The sequence below is a fragment of the Strigops habroptila genome, chromosome 3, assembly GCF_004027225.2.
Source record: "Strigops habroptila isolate Jane chromosome 3, bStrHab1.2.pri, whole genome shotgun sequence".
Classification (NCBI taxonomy): Eukaryota; Metazoa; Chordata; class Aves; order Psittaciformes; family Psittacidae; genus Strigops; species Strigops habroptila.
The window spans coordinates 68,982,499-69,001,765 of record NC_044279.2 but is presented as its reverse complement, the minus strand read 5'-3'; the positions used below and the strand labels follow the sequence as shown (position 1 = coordinate 69,001,765).

Below are 19,267 nucleotides of genomic sequence, written 5' to 3'. Positions count from 1 at the left end.
AGACCAACCTCTGGTTATGGATACTCAACATGGAAGATTTCTCGCGGCTTGCCAGGCTTTTCTTTTTACTTCATAGTTTTCTAGATGTCTTTCCTGGCTTTTCTGAACTATAATCTTAAGTATGGTTTGCATAAGAAAAGGTATCTCTACCTTTTAGGAAGTATATTCTGGGAAGCCATATCTTAAAATACAAGATGTAGAAGGCAATGAAAAGCTGGTGTCACCAGTTCATTTGATTTTCATATGTGTTAGAAAAGCAGATTATTTAATACAGTTCCAGACTGTGGCAGCTCACAGAATATATGTGGCAGTGAGACCAGATCAGCAAAAAAGGAGGAAAAAAACAAAATGAATGGCACAAGGGTTAAACTTTGCTCCGCTATTAATTTGAGCTAAGGCAGTATTAGAACTGGGGTGGGGTGGGGGGGGGGGGGGAAGGGAGGGAGAGGGAAAATAAAGGACTTCAACCACTGAAAATGAAATCTGAAGAAAAGATGTAGATGTATTTTTCCAGTTCTAGTTTTTATCTGCTGGTGTTTGTTTTTTTCCATTCCTCAGATCTGTGTGTTCTCATTCCCACAGATGCCAGGGGGATTTGCAGGATTTAGTTTAATTCATGGTCGCTGTAAAATGTTACAAGAATTGCTGCTACTGCTTTCCCAAGTCAGAACTTAACTGGGCTGGGTTTTTGCTTTCCTGCTGCCGCGTAGCCAGGGCATGAGGCATTGCTGAGACCAGAAAGCCACACGCAAATGCAGATGTTTTCAAAGAAAGGGACATTTGTTGGGTTGTCTGCACACCCTTCCTCTTCTGCAGTGGTTAGCTTGGAGGTGGTGTCATTTCTGAAGCCGTAACAAGCTCCTTGTGGAATTCACACTGTGCAGTTTCCTGCATGTTATTTTTCAGAGGCAAGGCTACACTGTGGTTCTCTTTTCCCCTTGTTCCTCCCTATGTGAGCTTTTGGCATCTTTATCAAGGGTGGCACTTCAGCAAATGCTTAACTTGATTGCACTGCCTAGACTCGAAGATAGAAAAGGGCTTAGGCACTCTTGAAAAGTATGAACTGAGGCAGATGTTTAATGCTTTCTAAGATGCAAACCAAATAAGTGCTTTCTCAGAAAGATTATTCATAATTGTTTTTTACTATATATATCATGACAGGGAGAAGGAGGAAATAGCTGCATAGCAGTAGATTTGTAACAGCTTCTCATGTTTATGGTTGTCACAATAGTGTTTTCAGCTGAATGCAGAATAGGGCAATGCTGGATCCTGGGCTTGTGCCTTCCTTCTTTTTAATGGGCACGGGGCAGACAGTAGTGGGTGGTGAGCAGCTCACAGCTCTGTGCACAGCTCTGTCCTGCCTTGCTGTGAATCTTTGTTCACTTTGCCCCTCTTTGTCTCTTTTTTCTTCTGTGTTTGTTTAAACTACAAAGGCTTCAAAGGTGGGGGCTGGCTCCTGCTCTGTGTTTGACCCTGCCTGAAAAACCTGGGGCACCTGCTGCCCAATGGCATGTCAAAATGTTTTTGTAATACCAAAAATTATTAATAAATTTCTCATTTGCCACTTAATCATCTGCATCTTGGGACTCTCAGTCTATTTGAGGCTGACTGACCACCATCAACATGAAAAGTCTGAGAGGTCTGAGGATACTTTCAGGTTCTTTGTATTTGTCATTGATGTCTTCAGTGATGGCTCAGGTGCTGGAGATTGGGGCCCACCTTATGGACACTGTTGAAAGGTGCCTGAAGTGTCTCAACTGAAAAATTCAGATAGAAGCATGCAGTTCCAGGGCAGCATTAGAAATGCTGGCTTGATGTCCATACAGCTTTAGTACAGTGTGGGCAGTCTTCTGCCTTTCTAATGTGTATCAGTGCTGGTTTTGCATTGATTTTGGTAGTATATGAGAATGTAAGTGGACTGAGGCATTGGCCTTAACTTGCACAGACTGCAAGCTATGTTCTCAGCTGTGAGGCTATATGCATAATACTTTCTGCCTGACATTAGTTTTCTATTTGTCTTTTGCAGCACTTTTACAGGCAGTCATAGCTGGTGATCTGCTGAAGGTAAGTACAGAGCACTGAGTGTCCCCTTTTTCACAGCTTTTTGCAGGTCTGATATACCGTAAATTTTATCACACCTCTGCTCAAAACATAAATAGACTGCTGTAAGGACTGCTAGCAAGTGCCATTTTACAGCCTTTCCAGGAAACCCTGAATATAAGGGAAACACATCAGTCAGGTGAGGTGTGAAATTCAAGTGAATAGGATCTGGTGTTAGACAGCACCTTTCAGCCCAGGATTCATACTGCACTGCACAGAGCAATTTGTCAGTTGCTAACAAACAGGGAAATTACTATACTGGCAAATGCAGTGCTGAACAGCAGGGTAGTTCTGACACAGCCTTACACAGTAAAGGATATTTTATGGCACTGAGGTTGCTGGCCAAACCCCTAGAGTTGCTGGAGACTTCTTAACTTCTACTAAGACAATTGCTAGACCAGGTAGAATAAACCTCAGCTTGCTGTTTTATGATCTGGTGGATGTCTCAAAACGTGTAGTGTCTTGGTATTGTTTGATATTGGGAGAAAAAGGTACCCGTGCAAAAATGTTTTGTGCCCAGAGTCTGAAGTTCCATTTCTGACAGTTATTCAGGCTGTGTTTTTCAGTAGCCAAGTCAGGATTTGAAAACATGCCCTCAAATTTGGATGGAGACTGTGATTAATGATTGCAATTTTATCTGTGAGAAGCCAGCTTGGAGCCATTTGTAAAAATGACAGTACTGTTAGGCCAACTCTTTGCCTGCAGGTGCCCCTTCTATACCTTTGACACTGCACTTGTGTCTGCAGCATCTATGGAGCAGTCCTTCAACCAGAAGTCATAAAAATATTGTCTCCTTTCTGCTGCTTAAAAACTTTTTCCCTGAGTTTGCTTTGACAGGGAAACTTCTTGAGTTTCTTCAGATGTACTGCACCACAAACGATGTCCCCTCTGTTGCAATTCTCTCCCTCTTCTCTGCAGTGATCTGCATTGCATTTCCCCTCCTCCCCTGATTTTGCAGCATTTCTGAGGCCTGGCAGGTTGTTGTTTCCTGCCTGTTCTTACCCAGCACAGTGCTTCCCCCTCTGCCAGCCCCAGGCAGGGGGCAGAAAATAAGAAGGCGATGTGGGGCACCTGAACCCCACCTCCCTGCAGATTTTTGAGTTGGAGTTGTCTGGTTTAGTCAGAAAGTGTTTGTCTTCTGTGCTGAGGAAAATTGGAATTTTCAGTAGAGAAGCCAGAATTTTCTATCAAATACGTATATTCTAAAACATCTCAACAGCATCACCAGAAGTGGTTTGCAAGCATTGCTAGCAAGCAATAATTCATTGCCAGTGGAGTCGAAACGCCTCATTGTTTAGAAAATACAAAGCACTTTTCTTAACTCAGATAATTGTCAATACTTCTAGTTTCACATATCTTTTCATCAGGGCCTAAAAGCTGGCTTTTTAGTAATATTTTATTTCACTTTATTCCATTTTTGTACTGGCCTGTTATGAAAATTAGTTAATAATTTGTCTGCAAATTTGTTTTTCTGCATCTCACATCTTATCCTTCTATGTGTCTTTTTTTTTCCAGTTCATAGAATGCTGTAAAAAAGGAGCCAATTTGTTAATCCAAGGACCTGATCGCTGCTCCTTGTTGCACCATGCTGCCAAAACAGGGCATAGCGAGATTGTGAAATACATCCTGGAACATGGTGAGTCACAGTGGGCAAATCCACAGAGAGCTGTACTTTGGCCAAGTGTCAGTCAGGCAAAACCATGCCCTGCGGCTGGAAGTACCCTCAGTCACCTGTGATCACCCTCAGCAAAATGTCCACCTGCGGTGCATCGTGAGCAGGAGGCTAGGAATGTGTCATCAATGCCAGTGATGGCTCCAGATAGAGGGAAAGTGTGGAAATGAAAGTAAAGACAGCTTTTGAGAAGAGTGGGTGTTTTCACAGTTGCATCAGTTGAGGGGCTGTGAAGAAACAGTGTGATGCTCTAGTTAGAACCTCTAGCATAGGAATCCTCTGAATGATTTTGTTTTCAATTAGAGCATATATTTTAGAAAGCACCTAATCTCCACTAAAACATTTACATCAATGGAGAGCCCGTGCAGCCATTGGTATGTTATTCCAGTATTTAGTAACATGCTGGTTAGGAATCTCTGCATTTATTTGTAGACTGGATTAGCTTAGCTTTGCTTCCAACCCTTCATTATTCTGTCTCTGATAGATTCAATAACAAAGTTATCTCTGTTAGACTTGATAACGAAGATTCGTGATCTCCATTCCATATTTATATGTATACATATTTATGTTTATGTTTATGTTTATGTTTATATTTATATTTATATTTATATTTATATTTATATTTGCATTTATTTATATTTGCATTTATTTATATTTTTATATACTTATAGGCTGTGATCATGTCATTTCCCTTTTTTCCTTTTGATTCTTTTAAACTTTGTCAGTAACAGCACTGCAGGCATCCTTACACAGGCTATGCAGCACTTTGTGGGTGTATATACATTCGAGACAGTCACATTTAGGAGTTTCTGCCTATTGAACTACCATAATCTTGTTCACTGATTGCTGGAGAGTAGCACAGTAATATTGTTGCTAAAGTCCCAGTCATCAGCCTCCTGCACTATAGGAAATATTTTCTAGTCTTTTAAACATTCTCGTAACTCTTCTCTGATCCCTCTTCAAAATACCAATGGCTATTTTGACTTCTGGATGTCAAAATCAGCTATGTTATTTCAGCAGCAGTATTAGCTCTAAACACAGAGACTGCCTCTGGCAATTGGAGTAAGTGTTCGCTAATGCTTGAAAGTTACTGCAGAAATTGTACAGGGAGAAGAAACAAGCACAACTCACAGGAAGGAAGAAGCAATAATCCATCTGCTAACGTTTGTGTTAATTGGGGTGGAATTTAGCTTGAGATTGACTCCTAAATTTATTTGCTAAGCTATATGTTTACATACAGGTGTCAGATAACCTGTAGGTCTAAGTTCCTGTACTGTCAAGAGAGATCTGTTCATTTGCACATGTATGACAGAGATACTAGAGGAGACCTGTCCTCTTTCAGTGGAAGTGAGGAGGGCATCTTTAATAGCAGCAGACTTCTAGCGTGACTAGCTCAAGGGAGACCCTAGTCAAGGTAGTTACTGGAGCCCAGCAACTGATTCAGCTGACAGTTACCTGTGCACTTTGTTCATTTGCTTAAACATAACTATTTAATGTCATTTCCCTTGGATACCCAGGACATCTGCATGGGTCTACAAGGTAACACATAAGGCATGTAGGAGACCCATGATAGACTGGCAGCTGAGGCCAAGCAAACATCCCTCTCATTCCAAATGCATCCCAAGGCTTGTCTGTAGGCATATCAAATGGCACAAAATGTCTGTGTGTGGGTGTCCTGGATTCAGCTGTAACAGTTATTTTTCTCCTTCTTAGTAGCTGGTGCAGTGCTGTGTTTTCGACTTTAGTCTGAGAACAATGCTGATAATGCGCCAGTGTTTTTAGATGTTGCAAGGTAATGCTTACTCCAATCAAGGACTTCTCAGGCTCTCATGCCAGTGAGGAGGTGCATGAGAAGGGAAGAAGCAGAGACAGGACATCTGACCCAAACTAGCCAAAGGGGTATTTCATGCCACAGCATGTCATGCCCAGTATATAAACTGGGGCATTTACTCGGAAGGCCCAGATTGCTGCTTGGGTTGGGCTGGGTATCGGTTGGTGGGTGGTGAGCAATTGTATTGTGCATCACTTGTGCTTATTGGTTTTTTTCCCTTTCCTCTTTTAGTTTTATATTCTCTCCTCTTGCTATTTTCCTTATCATTATTATCATTGTTACTATTAGCAGTAGTATTATATTATACCTTAGTTACTGGACTGTTCTTATCTCAAACCATGGGGTTTACATGCTTTTGATTCTCCTCCCCATCATGCCTGGAGCGGGGGAGGGTGAGGGAGAGTGAGTGAGCGGTTGCGTGGTTCTGAGTTACCGGCTGGGCTTAAACCACGACAGAGGGCAACCGGACTGTGCCCGAAATACCACACTGAGGGTGGCTGTATTGCTCTTTTACTCTTGTATGTATAGATGCCTACATATAGGTAGCTAAATTGGCCTTAAATCCAAATATTGGCTAGTTTTCTTACCAGTTGTAACAAGCCTTACCAGTGCTAACTCTAACTCCTATTTAACTTCTCTGGATTATGTCATTAGTCACAGTGATTATACATGCCTCTGAATTTTGTAGACAGACATAATTTCACTTAATTTTCTTACTGCCTCTGGTCTCTTCTCACACTGCATGTGACCTGTGTCAATTCACTGTCATGGCTGCTTTGCCAGGAATTTTCTTTGACGCAGATACCTTAACTTAGTCACAGTCTAACCCAGTCACCATTTCTTTAGTGAAGGTTTAAGATGAGATCAATTAATCTCATAAGGATGTGAGCAGGCAATCCATGGGAATTTTTGAAGTGAATAGAGAAATGTGAGGGATTACGGACTGTTAGACAAAGACAAATAAAAAGGTTGAGCAAATGTCAGCTCAGTTCCTCTCTCTCCCCTTTATCCCTAAGGATGGCAGGAAGCTTTTGCAGCTATCCAGACATATGTCCTCTGGGCTTCTCCAAATGCATTGTTTGTTTAACATTCTCTGGGGATCAGAGAGTGCATGGGACAATGCTCTAACAGAGGCCTCTGCTCTTCTCCAACCAAGCAATTAATGAAACTCATTTCTACCCTGGGCACTTAGTCACAAACAAGCTCTCTTGCTGAATCATCATCATAATGCCCTTGGTTTTTTTTTTTTTTTTTGTTGCGTCTCTGGTATCTGGCATCTTCTCAACATTAATTCTTGTATTAGACCCAACACTACTAATATCTGAGGCTTTCCCTGTGTCCAGCTTCTAATTTCTCCTCATATCCACCCTGGATAAAAATGAGACTTACTCTTGTTCTGGCAGTTACCTCTGCCTGGCTACACTTCCTCTGTAGCTTATCTGCTTCCCATACATGGCTGGAGAAAGTTAATAGGAGTTCCAGTGTAAAATACCCTCCAGCACACAACACAGAAAACCTGTTATTAATGACACAAAGAAAATCTTCCAAATATCTTTAAAAAAACACAGCAACAACAAAATTGCACAGGAGAAAAATCAGCTCATCAGGAATTTGAACTGCCTAGTTTGAAAATAGCAGAGTAAATCAAACACGATACAGCAGTGAGGCCCACAGCACTGGGATTATGAAGGAGGGAAAATGCTGTAGTGATGCTGAGGCTCCATACAGTGGAGATGGTTTTATGCTTTCCGCAAACATGCAGGGTATGTTAATATGAGAGCTTATCCTGTGATCTTGATGAGAATGATTTCAGATGTTGAAGGGAGGAAAATAACCCTTCTTAAATTAGAAAAAGCAGAGGTGAGTCATACAAGGAGACTGCTGTGCAGTATCGCCAGATACTTATCACTGGACTAGCTCAAGCCTGGAATAGCAGCTGAAGCACCAATGTAGTAGGTGTCACGACAACAGCTGCTTACTGTGGCAGGAACAGTTATGTTGGCTGCTGTTCCTGCAAAACAGTGCCTCTCTATTCCCTGTGCAGGAAGGGCAGATACGTAGACCTATCTGTTGTTCAAAACTGTCTTACTAAATTAGGGGTCTTTTGCTTGTAGTAGGAAGGTCACCTTTTAAGATCTGTCTGTAGCTGGGCTAAGAAACACAGCTGGAAACCGTGGGACAATCTCAGTAGGTATCAGAACCACATCTGTTTATTGCTGCAGTCAGCAACTGTCTCACACCCTAATGCGTACACATTAGAGAAGAGTTAACCATTTACTTGCTTAACATAAACAGGATTAAGGAAGGCTTAAGAAGCTCCATTAGAAAAAGGACCTCCTAAATCATCATCTGTATTTGGAATTGAACTTGGCTTTGAGTCTTCACCTGGCAGTTGTGAATTACTTATTATTTATAACCATTAAACAAGACATTCCGTTTGCCTCTTCCTCTTCTCTAGGGGCTCAAAAGACAAGCAAGAATTCTGTATTTCATCTAGGGTATTTTAATTTTGAACAGGAGAGAAGAAAGTTGTTTGCAGTTGCCTTAGGAGTTTGTTGTGGGAACTTCTGATAGAACAGTCAGTAAAGCATCCCATCCTGAACATTTCAAACCTCAATGTCCTTGCTCCATTAGATAGCATCCTCTGATAAGAAAGTCTTTTGTTACTCTTAGCACTATAAAGTTGACAGTGAAGAGCTGATAGTGAGTTTGGATTTGAATCCTGACCAGATTCAGGAGTTTCAAAGAAAGCTTTTGGAAAGCAGATTTTGCCATGACAGACACATATGTCAGGAACAAAGTCTGGATAGTCATCCGAAAGACTGAAGAAGAGTGCGTTTGCCCGACTCTTGCTTGTATGTCTAGATTTGCAGAATGATTTAAGGTTTGTGAGGGTCCTAAGCAGAAAACAGCTTAGTTTTCTCAGAAGGTACAAGGTATAAACCAGTCTATTTTAATTTGCAAGTTTACCAAGTTTAGGTCAACATGGTTGAGAGACAATTACGATGGAAGGCATGCTCCCATAACCCGACTACCATCTATGTTACACAGGAAATTCTGAGTTAACGGGGACTAACAGTACTAACCAGACATTGTTAATCTTCACGTTGGGTAAAAATGAGGAGTGTGGAGTGAGGGAAAGGCTTGAAATAGTTCTGACTTTGCAGATTACTGTTATTTTAAAAACACTCCCTCTTTGAAGATAAGGAACCGAATTCAGTTTTGTCCCCTAGATAACAACCTCAATCAAGTTATTAAGCAAAGAAAGTTTTGACAGATAAGCACCCAGAAATGCTGATAATGTCCAACATTACCGCTTTAAAGTAAATACCCTTCTTGCCCAGTTCTATGAAGGACTGACAGGACAAGTGCCTGGTAGGGGTTAATAACTGTGGGTAGCTATAACCACATCCACTGGAGAGGGCAGAGTGTGCTGTTGTCCTGGAGGCCTTTTGGACTGCAGGTGCTGTATATTTTGGAAATGTCTCTGAAATATGGTCATTTAGTCTCTCTTTTATGTTGTAGTGAGCTCAGCTAAAGAGCAGCTGCTTTTGAACGTCTCCTTGCCTTCCCTCCTCCTATCCCCAGCTCAGGCTGCTTTGCCTCCTGAGAAACTGGAAAGGGGCTTTGGTGAAGTGAAAGGGGGCAGAAGGAGAGAAGGAAAAAAGTTAATAATTCTACACAGACAGTCTATCAGAAATGTTAAGGAAAGAGTGTGATCTCAGCTGGGCTTCCCCGCAGTGTGTCATGCTTTTCAGCTCCTTTCATGCGAACTTCTCCCCCCTGTCCCCGTCCTGCCATTCTTTAGCCTCCCAGACTCTCTCTCTCTTTCTCTCTCTCTATTTTTCCTCCCTCCACCTCTCCACACATTTCTATCTTTTGTTTTTATTTCCCCCCCTGCTGTTTTCCTTGATAGAAATCTCACTCATGCATTTCCCTTCCGGATTTCTATTGGGTTATTTTGTCCTCTCTCTCTCTGCTCCTTGGTCCCCTTTTCTTTCTCTGCCTCTTGTCCCAGAGTAAAACAGTCGCCTCCCCGCTGGGCCAGGATGACAGTGCCGTTAGCTTTCCCAGTGCCAGCCCTTCCCACATCTGTGCAGCTTTTGTCCCAGGGCAGAGGGGGATTTGGAATGGTCGGTTGGCAGCGCCAGGGAGACTGATGTAAAAATGAGGTCCAAAAAAGAGGGGAAAGGGAATTAGGAGGAGGGCGTGAGATGGTTTAAGAGAAGCACAAGTGAAAATAAAATAAAGGAGTAAAGGGCACAGCTCAGGCCATGTGTGAGTTGGGGCATTCCAGCTCCACAGATAGGCCAGAAAGAATGAAACGAATCCTGGTACCATATTGTGCTGCTAATCGATTAACTCCAATATGTGGCCCTTATGTATGACTAGGATGGAGTTGGGGTACTCCCACGAAATGTTTTATTTGGGACAGTAGCCAGGAGAGCACCCTTCACACACAGGAAGGATGTACCTGACACCTCCTCAGGTCTGTACTCACAGGCTGCCTGCTCAGTCCTCAGTACTCAGCTCCTCCGTCCTAGCCATGCTATTTCTTCCTGCTCTAGACCAGTTTTCCTTCACCCTTGTCCTCCTATCTCTCCACACCCATTCTGCCGCATCTTTTCCTCTCTTTTAGGTCATGTTCTTCTCACTTCTCTCTTCCTCCAAATGTTTGAACATCTTTTTTCAACTACCAGGGCAAGTACCTCTATGCCCAATGCAGCCAGCACGCCCTGTTCCACCTTTGCATCACAATCTTCCATGTCCCATCCATGAACAGAAAATAGTTTACTTGGCAGTATCTTTTCTAACACACTGCAGGCTATTCTTGGTTACATATTAGTGGAAAGTGGCATTGCAGCAAGCCATGGGAAATTGCCTCTATTTTTGAGAGAAAATGGGTTTCTCCTGTGAGACGTAAAGCAGTCTTTTTTTTTTAATCTGTGTTTTTGTTTTGGTTTTCTTTTTTTTCTTTTTAGTTGCACAGGCATTATCTTTCTTTCATATCAACAATGGGCCCTGCTTAGCCCCCTATATCCTTCTTCGTGCTTATAGGAGCCAGGGGTCATAAGTGATTCTTCACTTTGGTAGGGAGGAGTGAACACAACTGTGGAGATGAGGATATGTGGCAGTAGAGTCAGGGTGCTGTGCATTAAAAATTGACGGTAGCCAAATATTTTGGAGAACTGCCATGATAGGTATGCAATGACCTGTGCACAGGGGACTGAGCATGCTGCTATTTTGACCACCTCTTTCTCATGATGACAGAAGGTGAAGTGAAGGAGTTACCTGCAGCTCCAGAAGCCAAGGCAGTCAGCTGCCCCCAGTGATACTGAGTGTGTCTGTTGTAAAAGCAGTGAGGGACAGGCTGCTCTGATACATTTTGACACAGACTCAGCGTGAAAGGAGTGTAGAGGCTGTGTGTAGGCCTTTGTAAGCAAGAGGTGTGAAATTCCTCAGTTTCAGGTGAGATTTGCTGTAAGCTCTTGAGGACTCTTGAATTTCAAAGTCAAAGCATGCTGAAGAGAAATATTCATGCATAGGAAAGAAAATTCATGTAAAGTTTCCATGTTCGCCTTGCTAACTGCCCCATACCAACTGGCACTACGCTTCAGAGTAGTGGAGAGAAGAATAATACAACAGACTGCAAAGGGAGAAGTTTTTCTTGGTTCAAATGCTATCCAGATCATAGCATTTCCATATCACTGTAATTCAGTGATGGAATTTGCTGCTATAAACATCTGCCTGTAGTGAATATCAAGGACAAAAGAACATTAGCATAAATGCATCATTTGGTCCCACTTAACAAAAATCTTTTCTGTTTTTCTTAATCTTACTTTCCTGATCATTGCTAACCAGCAGAGTACAGGATTTGCATATCAATATAAAGACCGTTGGGACTATTCCACCCTGATCTACATTCTGTATAACGCTATTAAATGGAGTAGCAGAGGGATGTCATTCAGGACAGAATTTGGCTAATTTCAACTTCTTAATGACATTTTCCCCCTAGTACTAACAATAGATTTTAACTTGCAATATATCAGGGTTTCTAGTATATCAGCATTTTCAATGCCCTGTACTTACGTGAACCACTTAATTGAGCAAGGTGAAGAGCAAGAAAATAAACTTCATGAATATTCATTCCCAGTATAATTTAGAGGCTGCTACTCCCTAATGCTGACACTCCAGCAGTGACTGTGCATTCAGAATTTTGTTAGTGCAAGGGCTTGTTCAAGCAAATATTGTGTTGAAGTTTGGCATATTTGTGCAAATTGTGCTTTAGTTGGCTTCTTGTTCATGTTTTCACCAGGAACCTTGTTATGGTAGTTGTACTCTTCTAGTCATGCAGACAAGTGCTATATGACATACCTGGCTGTCTTTTGCAGGTCCATCTGAATTATTGGACATGACAGACAGTGAAACGTAAGTACAACCTACCCCGTCCTTCACATTATGTTCATTAGCCTAGCAGACTTGTTTTTCATGTGCAAACTTTAAAATAAAAAAGCTTCTAAAATGGCACAGCTCTTCAAAAACAAGCAAGAAAATAAGAATCCCCCTAAACCCAAACAAGAACTACTTCATACGTGGCTTTCCTGGACTAAACTAAATGTTTCTTGTATTCCGTAAAGAACTTCCTCTCTATCGCTTCCCTCACCTTCTTAATCTTTCTAGGGGAACACAAGCCCTGCATTTTGCTTTGATGTTTCTGGCATCCAGTTTCTGAGGGACCAACCTAAAGAGTAAATTCCAGAAGTCAGGAAATTACTTTTCTTGTTCTACACCTTTTCTTCTGTCCCTTCATGATTCATCAAGGGTGCTCTGCCTTAGCTGTCCCAAGTAGCCACAAGCTGTGCAGTTACGATTTCTCTCAAGCAGTTATAACCTGAATCACCTCTGTTATTATTAAAAAAACCCCAAACAAACAACCCAAAACCACCATACTTTCCAATTCCAAACTGCTCTATGTCTTGTTGTATAATCAAGGTGTCACATGGAGTGTGTAAGGGAAGCATGAATCATCCTGGGAAGCGTATGAAATACATGGGAAGCAAAAGTTGCCTTTGTCATACGGGTTAAACCTACCATTCCTCATCCCACAGTGCCCTCCTCTGCTAATGAAAAACACCAGAAAGTTTCAGTACAAGATGCATGTGTGCACTCCAGGAGTGATGGAGTCTGGATGAACAAACTGTTTCTCTTCATCCAGTAGCATAGCACAGCCTCTGAAATAAAGAGCAAGTGAACACAGCTATGAGGGCTTCCCTTTACAAAAGTCCCTCTACTGCTAATGCTTGAAAAGGGAAGATTCAAGTTGTAACTGGCAGCATGAATCAGTCTTTTGATCCTCAGGGTGAAATCAGACAGTATCCCATTCTGAATCTAGTCCTCATGCAGCAGAGGCAGATTCATTACAAGGTTGCCTGTTAATATTTCAACTTGCCCTGTTGTGGACTGAAGCTGAAATTCCTTTATGCACTCCCACTTTCTGGGTAGGTAGGTAGGTAGGTGTAAGATTTGACCTACCACACATATTTCTTCTCATTTGGAGAAGAGTTTATTTTAGAGGTTGTGTAATGGCCCTACCTGTTGGACGCTAGTATTAAGGACACCTTTTCAATCCACTCAAAGCATACTTTCTTTATCTTCCTAGGAAAATCTAGATAGGTTTCTTTAACCTTTTTACTACAATCAGCCTCAGAATCCTATTACTCATAGTCCCAGCCTGAGCGAGGAGCTTCGCAATAAATCTATTCCCACAGCTTTCTCTTTTGAAAAGCCTGTGTTCAAGCTTCCTCAGTAGCTTAGTAGTCCAGAGATGGAAAACAAAAACACAGCTCTTGCTCTCATACATCCAAGGGCAGGGTATCATAACCAGGCCACCAAGTGCACCAGTCATGCCTTTCGTGGACAGGATTTTTCTAGGAAAGAGTGAGGCTGAGGAAATTGAAGGAATTGAAGAAATTGCAGGAAGAAACAAACACTGGTGCTGTTTTGACTGCTGTGAAAAAAGAAGGTGGCTAGTTTGCCTTTGTAGCAGTTAGCAGAACTGGTGGTTGGATGGGACATTCAGTCCTTTGAATACATAAAACCAGTGCATGTTTCTTTCCCACCCTCAGAAGTTCTTTGTCTGCCATTTGTGCATTGCAGGCTTTCCTACTGAGTCAAAGGATGTAGATGCTAAGGGAGTGCACAAGTCTACCTCTGCCAGCAAGAGGGAAACTTGCAGAAATACAGCATACTTCTCTGTCTGTCCTCTGCACCTCATACTTCATAAATGTAAAATGGTGTGATGTGTCTCACTGCTGGTTTCTGTACTTTGGTCTAGGGGTGAGACAGCATTACATAAGGCAGCCTGTCAGCGCCATCGTGTCATCTGCCAGCTCCTGGTGGATGCAGGAGCCTCACTGAGAAAGACGGACTCCAAGGTAACCCAGCCTCATCAACCAGTTATAAAATATTGCAGCCAAGTGGGACTGATCAGCATCCATCCCTGCTATTTGCATGATTGAGGCTTCCTCGTGTGTGCCAAAAGCAGCAGTTTTTATAACAAGCCATTTTTTTTTTTTTTAGAAAACTCTATTAATTTAAACAAGTATAAGAGACTTCAGTTCAGAACCCAACTCATGGGTCATCCTCACCATAATTAGAGCCTGGCCTTAAACTCTATGGTGCATTGGTTGTGAATGAGGCATCTCTGTGGCACAGCATCCTTCTCCTCCTGTGTGGTCAGAAGAGAGGCCTATGGGCAAGGACCACCTGGGGGAGCCTTGGTTTGTGATTGCATAGTGTCTGTGAGGCTTCATGATTGTGGCTGCCTTGTTTTGTGAGGATGGTTAACCATTTTCTTTTGCCCTTGCTTACCCCTATGCTCACTGATGTGACACAACCCTCTCTCAGTGTATACTTGGCTGAAAAGGAAGCCTGGACAAAATTAAATCCTAGGAACATTCACTTAGGAACATGGTCCAGAAGCTGCCCCTCTGGCATTTCTAAGTGTTAGTGTTCAACGGTCATAAGTGAGAGGTGGTTGTATCCCTGGATTCCAGAGTCAGAAGCACCTTTGCTGCAACAAGACAATAAAAATCAATTCCTACCATGTTACGCTGTATGGGATCACCTCTAAGGGGGACAAAGACCACCTCTTCTTCAGATGAGAGCACTGTACATGACAAAAAAATAATTCCTGCAACAGCTGAAATCCAGAGAAATGGCTTCTGACTTGTTAATCTTCATCTGCCCAGAAATCCAAGGAGCAGGAGTGTGTTACGTTTGTTACATTAACATGTTTCCAATATTTTTTCATAGTTCAGGATCAAGACTTGTGGTCCAATTTAACAGTACCTGTAAGGTAGCTCAGATAACAGCGTAGCAAATTGATGTACTGAAAATTGATCAGTACTTGAGGTAGAATGAGACATGTTGAACTCATCTCAAATGTTGGGCACATCCTTAGCAAAGTGTGTAGTCTCTGAAGTGTACTTTTCAAGTGTTAGCTACAGTACTGTGAGTCATATTCATTCACTTAAGGATCGGAGCCATAGAATGAAAAATCAGTTCCAGCATGTGAGCCCTTCCACGTGATTTATCAAATAGCATCTCCTTGCAGAACTGCATGATTTGTTCTAAACCACACAAGGACTTTGAAAATCTTCAGAATCTTGTGACTGATAGAAAAACTTAACACCAACCTGTACAGCAAATAAGTAAATTATCTAAATTTGTTTCTGTCCTTCCTGTAGTAATTTCTCTGGGTCGTGCTTTCATCTGTTTTAAATATGTTAGCACAAGACTTTCTCTTCGTGTTTCTTTATTATAGGGTAAGACCCCTCGTGACAGGGCTCAGCAAGCTGGTGACCCAGATCTGGCTTCCTACCTGGAGAGTCGACAAAACTACCAAATGGTTTCCCATGAGGATCTGGAGACGGCAGTCTGATGTCTGAAAATGTCAAAGAGGATCCTTGGAAATCGCAAAGTGCACCTGAGGCACTCGGGCATCGTGTGAGGAAGAAGCTGATGGAATCAACGTGTCTCTCGCTCTCATGGAAAATACCTGAGGACATGCCACCAGTTTCTAAGGGCTACTGAGTCTTGCCACGGAACGGTTAGGTTCCATAAGTTAGCCCAGGATGGATAAGGCGGGACACTCAAAGGTCTGTGGAATCCATGGGCCACGGAAACTTAACTTTATTGCTTCCAGCAAGTAGCATGAACTTCTCCCATGTTCATCTGTACAATTTATTTAAAAAACAAAAGAAAAAAAGGAAAGAGAAAAGAGGGTGTGGGGGAACCAAACTTCCTGGGACATTAAGACACCCAACCAAGTTTCCTGCATTCCTTTCTTTCTTCCATTCCCCTCACTTCTCATCAGTTAAATAGTACCTGTTATCTCTGAGTTAAGCCTTCACAAGTGGTCAGGCAGTAGCAAAAAATTTGAGGAGCTCTGGATGCCCTTAGGAAAAACTCAGTGGTTTTACTGGCTGCATTCCCTCCCCTGCTGTTCTCTCGGAAATTGTGTCCTCAGTGCTCAACCACCAGGGAGTTTTCTAACTTTTGGAAAGGACTCTGCCTATTGCCTTGTTTCCCAGGGTGTGGGGCACAGTTATATTTAAAGCAGTAACAAAACCTAATCTCCACATTGTTGCTGTGTACACAGTTATGGTATCCTAATGAGACAGTCATTTGTATGGAAATGATTATATGGGATATACCATGTTGTATGGCAAAGCAGAAAGTTACCAGTAAGGTTTCTCATGCCACTATTGTGTGTATAATGACTGACCTGGTTCAGCTTTGGTTTCAGGCCTGCCTAAAAGTTGATAGATATTTTTTAATTTTGAAGAGATGGGTTTTACATTGGGGAGAGATCCATCAGAATCCATCAGTGCAAGATGGAGGGGATTCTGATGGACTGACTCATGGACCCAGTCCCCTTCACATTATGGCTGGAGTTAGGAAAGAGACCTAGAACATCAGTGGTCAGCCTAGGCTTGCTGCTGTCAACAAACAAATGAGCACCACCTGGTTGTGTTTGGAATAGAAAAATCTTCTTTGTCTGAACTTGTAACCTGTCTCATTCCCCAAGGGAACAAAGTTTCAAAGAAGCTATCTCACTGGAGAAGGACAAGCAGCAGCTTTTTGCCTTGTTACCCATTATAGGCTCAGAAACATAAAGTTGCTTAGCCACTGTAAAGGCTAGCTGTGTCTTCTGTACTCATCTGTTGTCTGTCTTACCTCAAAGACTATAACCATGAAAGAAGAGAAAGCAAACATACATACATACAGGCATACACAAAATGTTCTCCTTCAGGTTTCAGGTCTCCTTCAATCACTACAGACAACTCAACTGCCAGAAGTAACAGAGCTTCCACTTACACTTTGTCTGACCAGTTCCCACTGAGACACTCATGGCACACTTTTGGCATAGTTCTTGCAATAGTTTTTCAAATTTTACTTTGTTGTTTGTTTTGAAAGATACACTGGTGTTGGTTTTCATGCGCCTTGCTAGGTGTAGGTTTCTGATAGGTGGTGATCATCAGGATTCCATGCAGTTTGGAAACTGTGAAAATAACTCAGGTCATTATTCAGATAAATTTTTCTTCCTTGATAGAAGTGGAAATGAAACTAAATGAATGCAATCCTTTTATTTTTTTTTTTTTTAAACAAGAGTGATTGTTGTGGCAGAGAAGAAGGAGCTAAAAATATGGGGGTTTAAATTTATTTCTGTTTTCAAAAGTTCATTTGATATGAGCAAAATATTTCTTTAGCATTTCTTCATCTGGAAGGAAACTATATATTTGTAATCTATAGATCAATGGCGACATGAAATGTATTTTGTCTTATTTTCTGTCTTTACATTTCTTGTTTAAAAAATAAAATATGAAAGCCAAATTCCTTCCCTTGATAATCATCCAGGAGCTTGTGGCGAAGGTCAATATGTGTATATATTAGAACAGAATTTGGCAACTGTTAAAATAAAAAACCCCAGAGTATAATTTTGGTGTATGTGAAATTTCCACGAGGAAGGTCCTCGCGCTGTGATTTCATGGTAGGCCTTGCATCATTTCCCAGCTGTGAGGAAAGACATTACTGTAATATTACTATATATTTGGTGAAAATAAGAATTATATTAGTATCACTTTTATCTTTTTGCTTTGTTTTACTGTGAGAAATGGAAGAAGCTTCAGCGACACCAGGGACTTGGTTCTGTTCTGTACTGAGGCCAGGCTGGTGCCTGATGGTCAGTGAGCCCGCTGCAGCTCCCTGGTTCTTTAGTTCCATGAAGCAGGTGGAGCAGTAAAGGCTTGCTCTAATCACAGGCTCTTCCAGGACCCACATGTGAATTATGATAAGGGTCTGGTCCTCCTTTCACTGAGACATCCCTCATGCCTACGGAGTGGCTGCAGCAGAACTGGCTCTGGAGCAGCTCTTCAGGATGGGCAGATTTCCTGAGCTCCTTTGTGCCATTTGGCTTGCTCACATGAGCTTAGAGCACCCAAGAGAGTCTGGCTTGCCTTTTTCACTGATAGCTGGAATACGATGCTGTGATCAGAGCGAGCCTGTTGTGCCTCTGGAAAGCTGCCTGTGCTGTGGGGTCAGCAGGAGACAGTTACTGCACGATGAAAGTAAAACCCAGCACTGGAGATAGGACAGGAGCTAGCTGTATGTAGTGCCTTTAATATTCAAGGTGTCCCAAAGCAGTGCACATGTAATGCATTAGACAGTGGTGATGCATTTCATTTGTAGATAACAGAGCATGCATACCATTTTCTGCAATGGCTCACACACAGCCAGGGATATCAAAAGTTGGTTCACTGAGGGAAGGAGATTGGGGCCAGGATGCTGCAGGATTATTCCTTACCCACTCCCTTTCAAGTGCAATGTGATTCTCGATTTTGGACAGCCACCAAAAGCAGGCAGACTCTGCAGGAGTTAGAGGTGACGCATAGGTATGTATTCAATCTCTTGAGCATTTGGGATCTAGCTTAGTACAGTATCATTGTGCCTGCACTGGGCAGGACCCAAATTTCAGTATGCAGATGGGAACCCACTTAAATTACATGTAAAACATTTTGATTTACTAAAAGTGCCTGTTCCGTGGCTCTGTTTATTTATGTGTGTACATTACTATATATATGTGTATCTATAAATATAAGTATGCATATATATAGATGGACACACATATGTGCACACACTTAGAATTGTTCCATTTGAATGACAAAGTACCTAAAGATGCTCAGCTACTGAGGTTGCTGGACTGCCAAAATGTCATTTTTCATTTTAATTTGTTATTTAAAGGGGACCCTTTTCAGTAGAACTGAGGAGCTCCTGAATTGTTCCATTGTACTGGTTTTACTATCTCATTTTGGAGTTAAATGGAGGGAAAGAAAATATTTATAATGTTGATAAAATAAACTTACTTTTGTTATTTAATAGCATCAGTTACTCTTATTATTTCATGTTTCAATGCTAGAGGTATCTTTCTGTGTTACCCAAGACATGGCAATGTCATACATTTCTCACTAATTATAGCATCTCTCAATACTGTGAGGTGTGAGGCTGAGTGACTCATGTAAGATGGAGTTCAAGGCAAATTTTGCCTGTTACAAAACAAGCCTCAGACTCCAGTGGCTCTTTCATCCTTTCATGTGATGGCT

General features: G+C 41.9%; 1 protein-coding gene across 4 annotated transcripts in view; it reads left to right on the top strand.

Annotated features, from left to right (window-relative positions):
- Positions 1–19,043, top strand: part of DGKI (diacylglycerol kinase iota) — a 215,083-nt gene extending 196,040 nt beyond the window's left edge. For all 4 annotated transcript variants that reach the window (XM_030481044.1, XM_030481043.1, XM_030481042.1 and 1 more), the window contains 5 exons: positions 2,027–2,064; positions 3,616–3,736; positions 11,996–12,032; positions 13,939–14,038; positions 15,430–19,043. In XM_030481044.1, the coding sequence (XP_030336904.1) occupies positions 2,027–2,064; positions 3,616–3,736; positions 11,996–12,032; positions 13,939–14,038; positions 15,430–15,546 (413 nt within the window). In that variant the 3' untranslated portion in view covers positions 15,547–19,043. The remainder of the gene's footprint in view (positions 1–2,026; positions 2,065–3,615; positions 3,737–11,995; positions 12,033–13,938; positions 14,039–15,429) is intronic.
- The last annotated feature ends 224 nt before the right edge of the window (positions 19,044–19,267 follow it).